This window comes from Phallusia mammillata, chromosome 7 (assembly GCF_965637545.1).
Source record: "Phallusia mammillata chromosome 7, kaPhaMamm4.hap1.1, whole genome shotgun sequence".
NCBI classification, from domain to species: domain Eukaryota; kingdom Metazoa; phylum Chordata; class Ascidiacea; order Phlebobranchia; family Ascidiidae; genus Phallusia; species Phallusia mammillata.
In genome coordinates, this window is record NC_137258.1 from 14,846,230 (window position 1) to 14,860,841 (window position 14,612).

At 35.5% G+C, this 14,612-nt stretch overlaps 1 protein-coding gene across 3 annotated transcripts in view; it reads right to left on the minus strand.

Annotated features, from left to right (window-relative positions):
* LOC145238610 (protein unc-13 homolog B-like) overlaps window positions 1–14,612 on the minus strand; it is a 90,721-nt gene that overhangs the window by 46,005 nt on the left and 30,104 nt on the right. For all 3 annotated transcript variants that reach the window (XM_080101831.1, XM_080101832.1, XM_080101830.1), the window contains exons 12-18: window positions 13,869–13,933; window positions 9,338–9,422; window positions 1,949–2,104; window positions 912–1,056; window positions 713–833; window positions 517–646; window positions 225–343 (exon numbers count right to left, since the gene is read on the minus strand). In XM_080101831.1, coding sequence (XP_079957957.1) covers window positions 225–343; window positions 517–646; window positions 713–833; window positions 912–1,056; window positions 1,949–2,104; window positions 9,338–9,422; window positions 13,869–13,933 — 821 coding nt within the window. The remainder of the gene's footprint in view (window positions 1–224; window positions 344–516; window positions 647–712; window positions 834–911; window positions 1,057–1,948; window positions 2,105–9,337; window positions 9,423–13,868; window positions 13,934–14,612) is intronic.

The window sequence follows — 14,612 nt, forward strand, 5'->3', positions numbered from 1 at the left end:
TACGGACAAAAATGATATGGGTTCCTCTCACTGAAAGGAACACATATAAGGTCAATCAGTAGCATGTCAGTTTTTTAAGTGAAATAAAGTTTTTCTATCACTTGTGTGGTAGTTTAACCATTATATAAAAATTGTTTAATATTTTAGCAAATCAGGGCTTGGATATCTGACCTATAATAAAAGCAAATTATATTTTATTTGACGATTTACAAATTTTAACTTACAATTGAAATTTGTCATTCCACACAGGGTTTAAATCCCCATAGATTGTCTTAGTGCGCCTTCGAGTTTTGCCAACTTGAACAGTAACATAAGGGTCACTAGAACCAGTTTTATCCTTGGCCTGAAAAAATATTATTTGTTTTGTTGTAAAACACACTTAAGGCAACTGGTTGTTTTTACATTTCACATTTGCAGGGATTAGTTTTGTTTTGCTGTGACTGAATTTTATATTCAATACATGTTTTCGTTTCCATTTTACTAGAACTTTGTTTGAGGTATTTTATTTTTTACTACCTGCAAACCTTGAGCACTTATTACTGTGATGGTTAGCTTTGCAGACCATTTGGATGTTCCATCAAGTACACTTTGTTTTGCTGATGCCATAAGTTTAGCATGCTGCTCATCTGATACATTAAAAACGTCCCTGTGTGAAACAAGTCAAATTACTACTGTGCATTACAATTTAAAAAAACAAATTGTAAATTAATACTGTATCATTTTAACAAGATCAGGATTATTCTTTTCCCTTATTTGCATTCTGTCAATCATAGCAGAAATAATGTTGTGGGTTTTATCTTCAGCTCCATGCTTTGAACTTTTTTCAGCAGCTCCTACAAGAAAAACAATATGTAATGCAAGAAACAGAGAAAAAATTAACAGAAAGGATATTGCTGTCTTATTCAACTCACGCTGTAAGCAGTCGGCATTTAATAAATCTTTACATTTTTCATGACATTTTACACCACACTCAGTACATCTTAGGCCTTGTCGAGCGATTCCCCATAGGAGACCCTCACATTCATAACAATATGTTGGTGTAGTTGCAGACCAAATCTAGGAAACATACACAATTTTAGATTAAGAATGATTAAACATAACTCACCCATTTTAGGGGGCTAGTGGGTTAACTGCTGGGGTTTTACACCTAAACGTGTAAAATGTGAACCCCAATGACTAAATCAACAGTCCTGTAAAATTTTGTCTCATTCGGGGAATGTTGAAACTTTTGACCACCAGAGGCGTTTGTTGCAACAATCGTTAATGCTTTTGATGCCATAAGGCTGTTTGCAACCCCTGCAAATATGTTCACCTAGCAATTCACAAACACAATTAACATATGTATGGTTGCCTTTATAACACTATGACAGCACAGAAACCTTTTGTTTGTGGTGTCCAGCAACATTTGAAATAATTGTACACTTTGGGAGCTAGTGGGGTAAATACCAAGGCTGACAAACAAAGCAGATGGCACATCTGCATTACTAAAATCTATCTACCATCTGTGAAAAATTTATCCAAATCCATTAAAAATTTGATGCCAAAATTACATCGACAAACTTTAACATTGAAAAAAGAAAAAAAATTAGTGAAATCAAGATGCGTCACCAGTTGATTTCTTATCACCAAATGACAGCCTTGTAAGATGTCTATGTTATTTATGGGCTGCAAAGGTAAACACTGGAACCATCAAGCTAAAATTTTGTTAAAAAAACACGGAACTCTACAAACAATTGCTTAAAATTTCGGCACATTAGGCCTTCTATTTTTGACCTAAAGGACTGGTAAACCTGAAAACAAACATTTTAGAGTTTAGGGTAAAAAATGGAAAAAAATACAGACAAAAACAATATGTATCCACCTAGAAAAGGGAACGCATAAATAAGTATTTATATGGAAAAAAATTATCAGCTTTATGTACAGGTAAAATAAAAACGTTTGTATTTACAGAAAATTGATGAGGAGTAGCACATGATATTGGATAGATCAACGCTTGAAGACTTTTTTTGTACACATGGATTTTTAAATCTTCATCTGTTAATGAGGCCCGAGATGTCACCAAAGCTGAGGTTATTCCTGGTTGTCTCTTCATTACTGCAATTGACTAACACACCAATAATAAATATATAAAATGGAATTTCTACAGTAAGTTCAACAAGGTACCTGCTCAAAAATGAAGATAACTAAAAAGGTGGCTATCCTATATATTGCCAACTCACAAATTTTATATCCTATTTACTGATACACCACTTGACATACTACTCCACATTCATATGCATGCAAATTATTTACAGTAGTAATATGGTGGGAATCTTTTTAGAGCCATAGGACAAACTAGTAGAAAGCATCAACCAAAAATGTTTGGTAGATATTTTTTTATTTCATTATTTAAAAGAGTAGTAAAAAAATGGGGAAAAATACTCCCAATATAAAACTTTAACCTTGACATAGTTGTCTGAGCATGTTTCAAAACAGTTAAACTTCTTCTACAAAACCTTGTTAGTATTAAAGACACTAATAAACTAGAAAGTTGGCTTTCCTATATATTTCTATTTTTTATATTGAACATCATATTTACCAACTTACTAAACACACCATTTGACTTATTATCATGATTGCATTTTAAGCAAAAATGAATAGGCACACACACTTTTATGAAAATTGACACTTAACTTTGTTTTGTATATATCATTTTACGGTAGTAGCCCCTGCCCTTACGGCAGCCAAACAACCATTTAATGACCTTTTGACATGGCTTTCAGCAGCATCCAGTCCTTTGTTTTTAACAATAACGTTTTGCCTAATTTATACATCAGACAAGTATTGTTTCATAGTTTATTTGCCAAAAACAAAGAGCCAGCGAAAAAAAATCATTCCTAACCATGTTTTTGCAATGCCCACAAATTGACCTTTGGTGCCGTCCACTCATCATACTGCGGACAAGTTGACAATAACCATTTATTGTGACTTATGGATTATGTTTATTTTTTATCTTTGTGTTAATCAACAACATTTTGCCTGACATATACAAAATCAAAGTCATGTTTATTGAGTTTGAAAGAAACAACTAGTAATAACTAACTATTATGTGTTTCTTGAAGAAATGCATGGAGCAAACCTAAGTCAGACAGAAAAAAAGAGGTCTCATAATTCAAAATATTGCAGCAAAGGCAACACAACTTTATCTTTACTTAAAATCAATTTTAAGCACTACCCTTCTGCACTTAAATGCCTTAATCACTAGAAAAGTGGCTTTCTGATATATTTCCATTTTATATATTCTATACGATATTTACCATTTTACTATACTATACAAAATTTTATCTACGTATATAATTGTTTTTGCAAGCAAAAACGAATGGCTCCCCACACGTGTGTTTATGCGGATTTACGGTAAACCTATGTTGCGGTAATTTTTAGATTCTCAAGGACAAATTTTTCACAAGGCATTAACTTAACTTTAAAAGTTCTTTTCCGTATTCTTTTTGCATCATTATTGTGATATAATTACAAAAAATCTGTGAAAAAAGAACGGGGAAAATACTTTTAATTTAATCTCCTGCTTTGACCTTAATATTGTCGTTCAAGTTAAGTTTTTAAACACAAATTTTCCTAGAAAGCCTTAACTGTTATTTTAGACACTATATAAAAAAAGTCGTTTGCTACAAAGGTACACATAACAACTAGTTTTTCACTCAACTTTGTTTTGCAAAAACGACCGTTTTAATGACCTTTTGGCACTGTTTTTAACAGCATGCAGTCCTTAGTGTTCAACAAGACCCTGATTCTTGAATTGATTTGTCAAAAATAAGGAAGATACGTTATGACGAAAATTTCTTAACTGTGTTGTAATGCCTACAAGTTGACCTTTAGTGACCCGTTGTTATGCGACGGCCAAGCTGACAACGAGAATTTAAAGATCATTTATCGCGGCGTTCGAAAAATTTAAGTTTATTTTTCATATTTATGTTGATCAACAACGTTTTGCCCGACATAAACGAAATCGAAGTACGTTTATCGAGTTTAATTTACATCTTAGGTGTAAAACCTTCGCCAAAACTGAAAATGCGGCTATAACTCAATAAAACGAAACAGCATTGCTGCACAAAACATCTGATTTCTATCACCCAAATGATTGTATCGTAAAACGTCTGTCCAGACGTCAAGCTGAGCACTCCCGCTCTAATCGTAAACCAGAAAATTCCTCCCTTGGGACTTATATCTGACTGATAGCGCACACATATTATGGGTTGTAAAGGTAAAACCGATTATTTCGGGGTTTAAAGGGTGAAAAATGGGTGAATCCGAAAGAAAGACACAAAATTCTTTGAAAAACCTTACATTGCACAAAACAACAAAGCATGAAACTCCAAGATGCTGTACTTTAGTCAGTACCGCCGTTTTACAAATTTTACGTTTTGAGGGCCTGTGGATGAACCGCTGGGTCAATCGGGGTCAAACTTCAGGAGGATCAAATTCGGGTTAATAACTAACATCTGTGCAAATTTGAATAAATTTAAAGCACTCTTTCTTAACCAAATGCATTTAACAAGCCAGTGTTAGACAGAAAAAAGAAAAAAAATACGGACAAAAACAATATGTGTCCCCTTCAGGGAAGGGGACCGATAATAAACCGAAAAGGGGGGACCGAAATTGTCTTTGATGTCACAACCCGCTCATAGATGATTGATATGCATAACCAAGTGAATAATATTGTGAATAATTCTAGTTCTAAAACTAGAAGGGTGGCTTACCACTTATTGCCCTTGCATATACACTATAACCTATTTTAAAACATTGATATATATCCTATGCTTATTTTATATTGGGTCCTATACCATCCACTGTCTTTTATAACCATAGTTGTATACCATCCACTGTCTTTTATAACCATAGTTGTAGAGTACAAACTATATAAATTTAGATTCACCCCAGATATTGTTTGAAGTATGTCCTATTTAACGTTCCTTTTCAAAGAAACGAAGGAGTAAGTAGTGGCATAATGGGGTAAAAAATAAATAAATAGCAAATTCTACAAGCTGTCCGGTTTTCATGCAATTCGAACAATGTGAAAAGGGTCACCCATTTTACGAATTATTTGGTTAAGTTGTGGTGCTACAGGGCAAAACATAACATTTGAGGACTTAGTCTGATTAATAAACTTTGCAAAATTTCATATAATTAGGACTTTTTTTTAAAGTTTATATATATAAGGGGGGCTAGTTGAGTAAATGTTGGGGCTACAAGGTAAAACACATTAATTGATACCTCCAAATAACATAGTCCACATACTACCCAAATTTTATCCAAATCCCTGTTTAAAAAACTGACCCATTAGGGGGCTAGTAGGGTAACTAATGGGGTCTGACACACAAACTAAAAAATAGGAAGCCTCAATGACTCAATCAATAGTACTGCAAAATTTCAGCCAAATCCGCCAATGTTTAAAATGTTGATCACTAGAGGTGTTTTGAGCAACAACCGTTTATGTTTCTGACGTCATAGGGCAACAACCCCCTAACTGCCATGGCACAAAAACGTTCACCAAGCAATCAACAAAGTCATAAACGAGTAACATACAACTGCTTGCCCTTGTAACACTATTAAGCAACAGAAATCTTTCCTTTGTGGTGTCCAGTAACATACAAATACGTTTTACACTTTGGGGGCCTGTGGGGTAAATGTTAGGGCTACAGGGTTGAACACAACAATCGACAACTACAAATGGCATATATTCTACAAGCTATCCAAATTTCAGTCAATTCTGACACTGTTTACAAACTCACCCATTTTAGGGGGCTAGTGGGGTAAATACTAGGGTTATTTGGACAAACAAGGTGGGATGCACATCAACATAACTTTATCTACCATCTGTATAAGTTTCAGCCACATCCATCAAACATTTGATAGAAAAACGAGTCGGACAAACTTTGGGGGAAAAATAACCCATTTTAGGGGGTTAGCGGGGTAAATACTGGGGTTATCAACAAAAACAAAGTGGGATGCACATCTACATAACTATATCTACCATCTGTGTAAATTTCATCCAAATCCATCAAACATTTGATGGAAAAACGAGTCGGACAAACTTTGGGAAGAAAATAACCCATTTTAGGGGGCAAGCGGGGTAAATACTGGGGTTATCAGCAAAAACAAAGTGGGATGCACATCTACATAACTATATCTACTATCTGTGTAAATTTCAGCCAAATCCATCAAACATTTGATGGTAAAACGAGTCGGACAAACTTTGGGAAGAAAATAACCCATTTTAGGGGGCAAGCAGGGTAAATACTGGGGTTATCAGCAAAAACAAAGTGGGATGCACATCTACATAACTATATCTACCATCTGTGTAAATTTCAGCCAAATCCATCAAACATTTGATGGAAAAACAAGTCGGACAAAGTTTGGGAAGAAAAAAACAAAAACAAACAAACAATTTGAGTAAAATCAATATTTGTCCCCTTCAGGGAAGGGGACCCATAATGAATCCTATAGCTGTTGTGGTAAAAGTGAAAATTACTTAAGGTTTGGCTTTGCTGAGGTGTTCAATTAGGTTTAGCATTGAATTCATCTTGCACGGCGGAAAATAACAAAACACCAGTTATGTAAATAAAATGGTTTGGAAACCACTGACCTAGGTATTTGAAAAAGTCAATGCGGCCTACATAAGTGTCAATAAAATGTTGGCTGACTTTCATGAACTTTAACGTTCTTTATCCCTATGCTAAACCAAAACATTAGCTACAAAAAAGGAAATGTATTCTCAACTTTACGCTTTGATGATCAGACTATGTTCGCATTATTTCATCACAATAATAATGTATCACAAAGGTTGAATTTGATATTTTAACTTGGTGATATAAGATTAATATATTTTTTCATTTGCTAATGATGCCGCGGGCCACAAAAAATTGCCTCGGAGCGCGAGTTGGAGACTCCTGTCCTTGATTTGTACTTTAGTCAGTATAGCTGTTGTTAATAAATTACGTTTTCGATGCCTGTGGGTGAACTGCTGGGTCATTCGGGGTCAAACTTCCGGAGGATCAAATTTGGATCAATAGCTAACATCTTTGTAAATTTGAATAAACTTAAATCACTCTTTCTTGACCAAACGCATATAATAAACCAGCGTTAGACAAATACTTAACAATGCACTAGCCAAGAACACAAAAAAAGGAAACTTACTTATAACAACCCTAGAGCATTATGTTATTTAGTCTTCTTAAAAAAGTGGTTGGATTTAGCATATTACCTTTAACTGAACTAAAGACCATATGTGCCGAACGGGTATGATTTGCAACAGTAGCAGAAGGGCCTAGCGGCACAATTGCATTGTGTAGAGCTCATAAACAGCAAACTTTAATGTGGCCTCACCATATGTAGTGGCAAGAAAGATATTTATTATTTCATTTTGTCATACACGAAAAAATTCAAAGTCGCTGCCTGTGCTCAAGACAGTTGGCATTCAAAAAACTAGAAGGGTGGCTTAGCACATTTTGTTGTTGCATTTACACTATAACCTATTTTAAAACATTAATATATTTCCTATGCTTATTTTGTATTGGGTCCTATATTAGCCATCGTCTTTTATAACCTTAGTCGTTTCTGCAGGCAAAAACTCATGGGTCCCCACACATGCAAATTTAAAAATAATGCATTTCAAGAGATAACCATGAGAAAGTCGGGTGTTGTAAGGTAAAACACAGTGACCGGCACTGGGCTTAAATAATAATACTATGTAGAATAAAAACTATAAAATTAGATTCACCCCAGATATTGTTTGAAGTATGTCCTATTTAACGTTTTAAAAAACTGACCCATTTTAGGGGACTAGTAGGGTAACTAATTGGGTTCGACACACAAACTAAAAAATATACAAAAACCACAATCACTTAATCAATAGTACTGCAAAATTTCAGCCCAATCCGCCAATGTTTAAAATTTCGACCACTAGAGGTGTTTTGAGCAACAACCGTTAGTGTTTCTGACGTCATAGGGCTGTTAACAAGCCCCTAACTGCCATGGCGCAAAAACGACCACCAAGCAACCCACCAACGAGCAACATACAACTGGTTGCCCTTGTAACACTATTGCGCCAAAGAAATCTTTCGTTTGTGGTGCCCAGTAACATACAAATACGTTTTACACTTTAGGGGCTTGTGGGGTAAATGTTAGGTCTACAGGGTTAAACACAACAATCGGCACCTACAAATGGCATACTATACAAGAAATCCAAATTTCAGCCAATTCGGACACTGTTCAAAAACTCATCTATTTTAGGGGGCTAACGTGGTAAATACTGGGGTTATCAACAAAAACAAAATGGGATGCACATCTACATAACTATATCTACCATCTGTGTAAATTTCAGCCAAATCCATCAAACATTTGATGCAAAAACAAGTCGGACAAACTTCGGGGGGGAAAATACCCATTTTAGGTGGCGAGCGGGGTAAATAATTGGGTTATCAATAAAAACAAAGTGGGATGCACATCTACATGACTATATCTATCATATGTGTAAATTTCAGCCAAATCTATCAAACATTCGATGGAAAAACGAGTCGGACAAATTTCGGGGGGGAAATACCCATTTTAGGGGGCTAGCGGGGTAACTACTGGGGTTATCAACAAAAACAAAGTGGGATGCACATCTACATAACTATATCTACCATCTGTGTAAATTTCAGCCAAATCCATCAAACATTTGATGGAAAAACAAGTCGGACAAACTTTGGGAAGAAAAAAAAAGAAGAAAAAATAGAAGAAAAAACAAAAAAAAGAAAGAAAACAAAACAATTTGAGTAAAATCAATATGTGTCCCCTTCAGGGAAGGGGACCCATAATTAAATTGGTTAGAATTGCAGTAATACATACCAAAGCCTTGGAAAGCAAAGAAAAGCATGAAAAAAGTGACAGCTTTAACACCTAATGAAAATCAACACTGCACTAGCAAATATAATACAAAGTTATTGTTTTGTCATCTATTCAATTAGTTCTGCACAAAACTTATTTGTAATCAAGTATGTTGTCAGATTTGCTCTACCACAATTTAACTTGAAATAATTCAACACCCAAACAACAGGTAATATTGAAAACATGCACAGGAGCCTTATTACATACTATTATGTGTAAAATGTTGTTTTGGTATTTACAAGTCAGAAAAATGTACTTTCACCTTATATCGCAGTAGCCTACAAATGTACAATCCTAATTGACTTGCATATTGACAGATGGTTCTAGATTAGCTTGTTGGCAGCTCCTTTTGGGTTGCAAATATGGGCTAATAAAACATAAGCAATAGAAGCCTTATCAGTAGATAGGTACTTACCAAATCACTAACAAGGGGGATGGACTTCTTTCGTGGACGAATGTCTGGCATGCTGTCAATACTCGTGTAGAAACTGTTATTGGCTCTATAATTTGTAGTTTTATGTAAATATTAAATCCTTTAATTTATTCGTTTATGTAATGGGCGCTTCATTTTAAAGAAGTCATAATCTTCTTGTGTCTAAAATATTATACCACACAATTCAGCACAATTTCAGCAGACAAACTAATTTTGAATAAGCTTTGAAACAATTTCCAACCCACATGACCAAAACCTGAAAATGTAAGATATCTATATACCTAAAACCTGTCATTAAGGCAGTTGTTTAGAGCAGGGGTGTCAAACTTCCGGCCTGCAGGCCGCATGCGGCCCACGAACCCTCTAATGTGGCCCTAAAAAACTCAACAACAATTGTAGTATTTTGTCAGATTTTTATCTAAATACAACAAATTTTTCTCACTTTTTGAAGTTGAAGCTATTATTTAAACAGACATTGACAGAAATTTAATTTAATAATAAAAACTGAAATGTTATGAATAGAAACGATAGGAAAACCGCACGGCCATATGTGGCCACAGAGACGAGTTTGTGCGGCCGTAAACATGTTTATAAAAATATATGTACTGGCGGCCGTGACGTAATTTAAACTCCTTTGCCAAATATTTTGATTTTTAAACTGCTCTCAACAGACTTTGTGGTACTGAAAAGAGTATTACCCATATGTGACTTTTTTCTGCCTATTGTGTACAAACAATGCGAAAAAATGGTACCACAAGCGTAACAATATAGATTATGTTGTCATAAACAGTTTAAGACTGATCTCAACATCAAGTTGGAAATTATTCTGGGCTTTTGCGGCGCTAATAGATGGTATATACATATGATATAAGCCAATTTCTTCTGTAATATTAAAACAAAAAACAGCAGGTAAATTGTGGCAGTTGGTGAAATAGATATCTGCAATGCGACCTTCGTAGCGAAAAAGCTGTGCACCTCTGGTTTAAGTGTATAAAACTAGATAAAAAATCAAATGCGGCCCTTGGTATTAGTTCCGAACGGCAATGTGGCCCTCAAACACCCACTAGGTTGACACCCCTGGTTTAGAGTAGTAGCTGAATTTATTCAATACCATAGCACTTCAAAGTGCATGAGTCTAAAAATAGCCTAGTAATACATTAATATTTTTTTCACAAATGAACATAATATATTAACTAATCCGATCAGTTCTGAAGCACTTTTGCGTACAATACACTAGGGTTGGCAAGCTGGTCAATTGACCAGTCAAATATGGTCAATTAACAGCACTCTATTTGACCAAATACTATTTTATGTTCAAAAATGAAGTATGGTAACTTTTCTTGAGCTTGCTTTTTGGTTGTAGGAAAGGGTAAAAAATTTCTAATAGCCCTCAAGTAGCAAAGTATATGAGATACTTTTGTATTAATAAGTGCTGTAAAAGCCAATATATATAGATGTACTTTGTTCATGGAAAATAAATGCCCAAAACAACTAGAAGGGTGGCTTAGCACATATTGCCCCTGCATATACACTATAACAGGGGTGGCCAACCGGTCAAAGACAAAGATCCACTTTATTTACTATGTTACCACAAAGAGCCACATTTTTCAATTGGGTTACCACAAAGAGCCATATTATACTCACACACACACAATTTCGCTCGTACAGACCACGATCCTGTCATTTTCAACAATAAATGGTTTGCACTGTCTGACACACACAAACACTCAATTCAACGAATTGCATAAACAAAAACGTGCGATGTGATTCATATCTGGTTTGGTACTAAAATATTTTTTCTCTGCCATTTTGAAGGTTAAATAGAAATTGTTTGCTCAAAAGATCGTCCCTGATGAGAAACTTTGCCGTATTTTCATCTAACGCGCATGCGTCCCAAGCTTAGGCGTCGAGTTTTACAAAAATGCAAGGTGCAGAACCTAAGTTCAATGCGACGTCACTAATGCATTCAACACCAACAATCGCTCAATTCAAGACCAGGAGACAAACTGCCCATAAAATTTAACGTTGGTCAACCCGAAACACAACGGATTAAAACATTATTTATTTTGGAACACGGTGTTGTAAATATTGCTGCTGCTTTGAGTCTCATTCGCATTGTACGCAATAATGAGCAATCATTCATTGTTTAACAATTGAATATTTGTCGTCATAACCAGGCCATTTGCCAGGTTACAGTTTCAAGGCAAGGTTTGTGGCCATACCGATAGTAAGTTTGTTCAAAAGCAAAATTGTAATAGGTTTAATTTACATTTAACGAGTTTGGCCCAGATCGCCACAAACTAATCAAAATTAACGGTGGTCCCAAACTCCGACAACGACGTAAGAGCCGCATAAAACCAGGCAAAGAGCCGCATGCGGCTCGCGAGCCGCGGGTTGGCCACCCCTGCACTATAAAAATATATTTCCTATGCTTATTTTGTATTGGGTCCCATATTAGTCACCGTCTTTTATAACCTTAGTCGTTTCTGCAGGCAAAAACTCATGGGTCAATGTTAGGTCTACAGGGTTGAACACAACAATCGACACCTATAAATGGCATACTATACAAGAAATCCAAATTTCAGCCAATTCTGACACTGTTTGAAAACTCACCCATTTTAGGGGGCGAGCGGGGTAAATACTGGGGTTATCAACAAAAACAAAGTGGGATGCACATCTACATAACTATTAGAGATGTACCGAATATTCGGTTTGCCAAATTTATTCGGCCGAATCGATCATTTTTGCAAAGATTCGGTTTCGGCCGAATAATTTGTTGCGATTCGGCCGAAACCGAATCTTTTACGAACACAAATTTAAAGCGTTAAACGTGTCTTTTCTGCTTATTAAAAAAAATTAGTAATTCATTGGCAGATTGCCAATCATGCTTAAGGCAATTTTAAACCCCACAGAAGTGAAATAAGGACGAAAAACAACTATTTTGCACTGGCTGCCTGGTAGATAAACATTTTTTTCCCGTCAAACGCGTAGCGTACGACTTCGCGTGACGTCAGAAATGATTCGGTTGATTCGGCCGAATCGAAATTTAGCCGATTCGGTACATCACTAATAACCATATCTACCATCTGTGTAAATTTCAGCCAAATCCATCAAACATTTGATGGAAAAACGAGTCAGACAAACTTCGGGGAAAAAATACCCATTTTAGGGGGATAGCGGGGCAAATACTGGGGTTATCAACAAAAACAAAGTGGGATACACATCTACATGACTATATCTACAATCTGTGTAAATTTCAGCCAAATCCATCAAACATTTGATGGAAAAACGAGTCGGACAAACTTTGGGAAGAAAAAAAAAGAAGAAAACAAAACAAAAAAAACAAAACAAAAAAACAATTCGAGTAAAATCAATATGTGTCCCCTTCAGGGAAGGGGACCCATAATTAGGGGATACTTTCGTTTATATTTAAGATATTTACTTAATCTTTTTTTCAAATGTTGCGCGTTTTGACTGACAGAAAATTCTAAGCTGTGTAGCTTTTGCATATATCTTGTTTGTCAAGAATAAGATGGATGTGACAACAGCACAACAATACAAATTGTGACGTCAAGAAGAATGAGCGAGTTTTGTAGTTACATCCCAGTTACTATTAGACTTCAGCCTGATGTATATAGAACAGTGGTTCCCAAACTTTTCTAAAAACATTGCCTGGTGGACTTGTTTAAAACCTTTGCAATTATTTTGATATTTCGCGGCACTATAAAAATCAAAGAATGCTATAGGAAAAATGCAAAAACCACACCAAAGAAAGAAAAAGTAAAAGCTGTCAAACGCGGCAAGCAGTTAATGGGATGGGTGCACTCGTTTTGCAAGGTTTGGTTATGGTTTTGGATAGCGCAACTCTCGTGTCATGTACTACATCCAGTCGGTTTCGGTAATTTGCTAAAGCCCAATGTTTAAAACCTTTTTGATATTTTTTTTCTAGTATAACATTATAGTACAGTTAATATGTTGAAAAAATTCGCTCACTAAAGACTAATATAAAGCAAGTATTACTACCTAAAAATCTTTATCATCGAATCACAATCATTGACGTACATTGCAGACCCCCTGAAACTACTTTAAAGACTAATTCTCATTGCGGACCCTCTGCAACGGCTGTACAGACCCCAGTTTGGGAGCCGCTGATATAGAATATTGTGAGAACCCAGTTTACCCAGTTCAAATTTGCATGAGTTTAAACCTTCATCTCTATTACTCACAGTTTATAAGAAGGGTTAACTTCCAACTTTTAACTAATATTGCAATTTAATAATGTGCTTAGTATTTGGCCGTTATTTGACCTACTTGACAAGTATTTGACCAGATTTTATTTGACTGGTCAAATACCTGGTCAAATACCCAACCCTACAATACACTCATATGTCCTAGTATGCCATGTCTGCTGACCCCACTATACAGAATCAATTTGGCAGTAGCCTGGTACTGCTATTGTTTTACAAATAATAAAAAAGGCGCACTTCAGCAAACAAAATATAAAAAAACTCACCCAATGTTCCAAACAGATGTTTTTCTAGCATTTGTCAACATTTCCATTTGTTCACAGTGTTCATCCTATAAACACAATAAAACAATTTGAAAATTCAAAACAAAGAGAACTCCACAAACAGTATTTGTTTTCATGTACATTTGTATTCATGTAGAAACGATTTAATACGATAGGGGCAGCTCATAGGAGCGAAAATTGGACTTTTTGAAGAACACAATCAGCATCAGTGGTAAGCTGGCATTTGTTCAATTCAAATGTTATTAAAAACACTGACAAAACTAGAAGGGTGGCTTAGCACATATTGCCCTTGCATATACACTATAACCTATTTTAAAACATAAATATATTTCCTATGCTTATTTTGTATTGGGTCCCATATTAGCCATCGTCTTTTATAACTTTAGTCATTTCTGCAGGCAAAAACTCATGGGTCCCCACACATGCAAAGTTGAAAATAATGCAATTCAAGAGATAACCATGAGAAAGTCGGGTGTTGTAAGGTAAAACACAGTGATCGGCACTGGGCTTAAATAATAATACTATGTAGAATAAAAACTATAAAATTAGATTCACCCCAGATATTGTTAAAATTTCGACCACTAGAGGTGTTTTGAGCAACAACCGTGTTAGGCCTACAGGGTCAAACACAACAATCGACACCTATAAATGGCATACTATACAAGAAATCCAAATTTCAGCCAATTCTGACACTGTTTAAAAACTCACCCATTTTAGGGGGCTAGC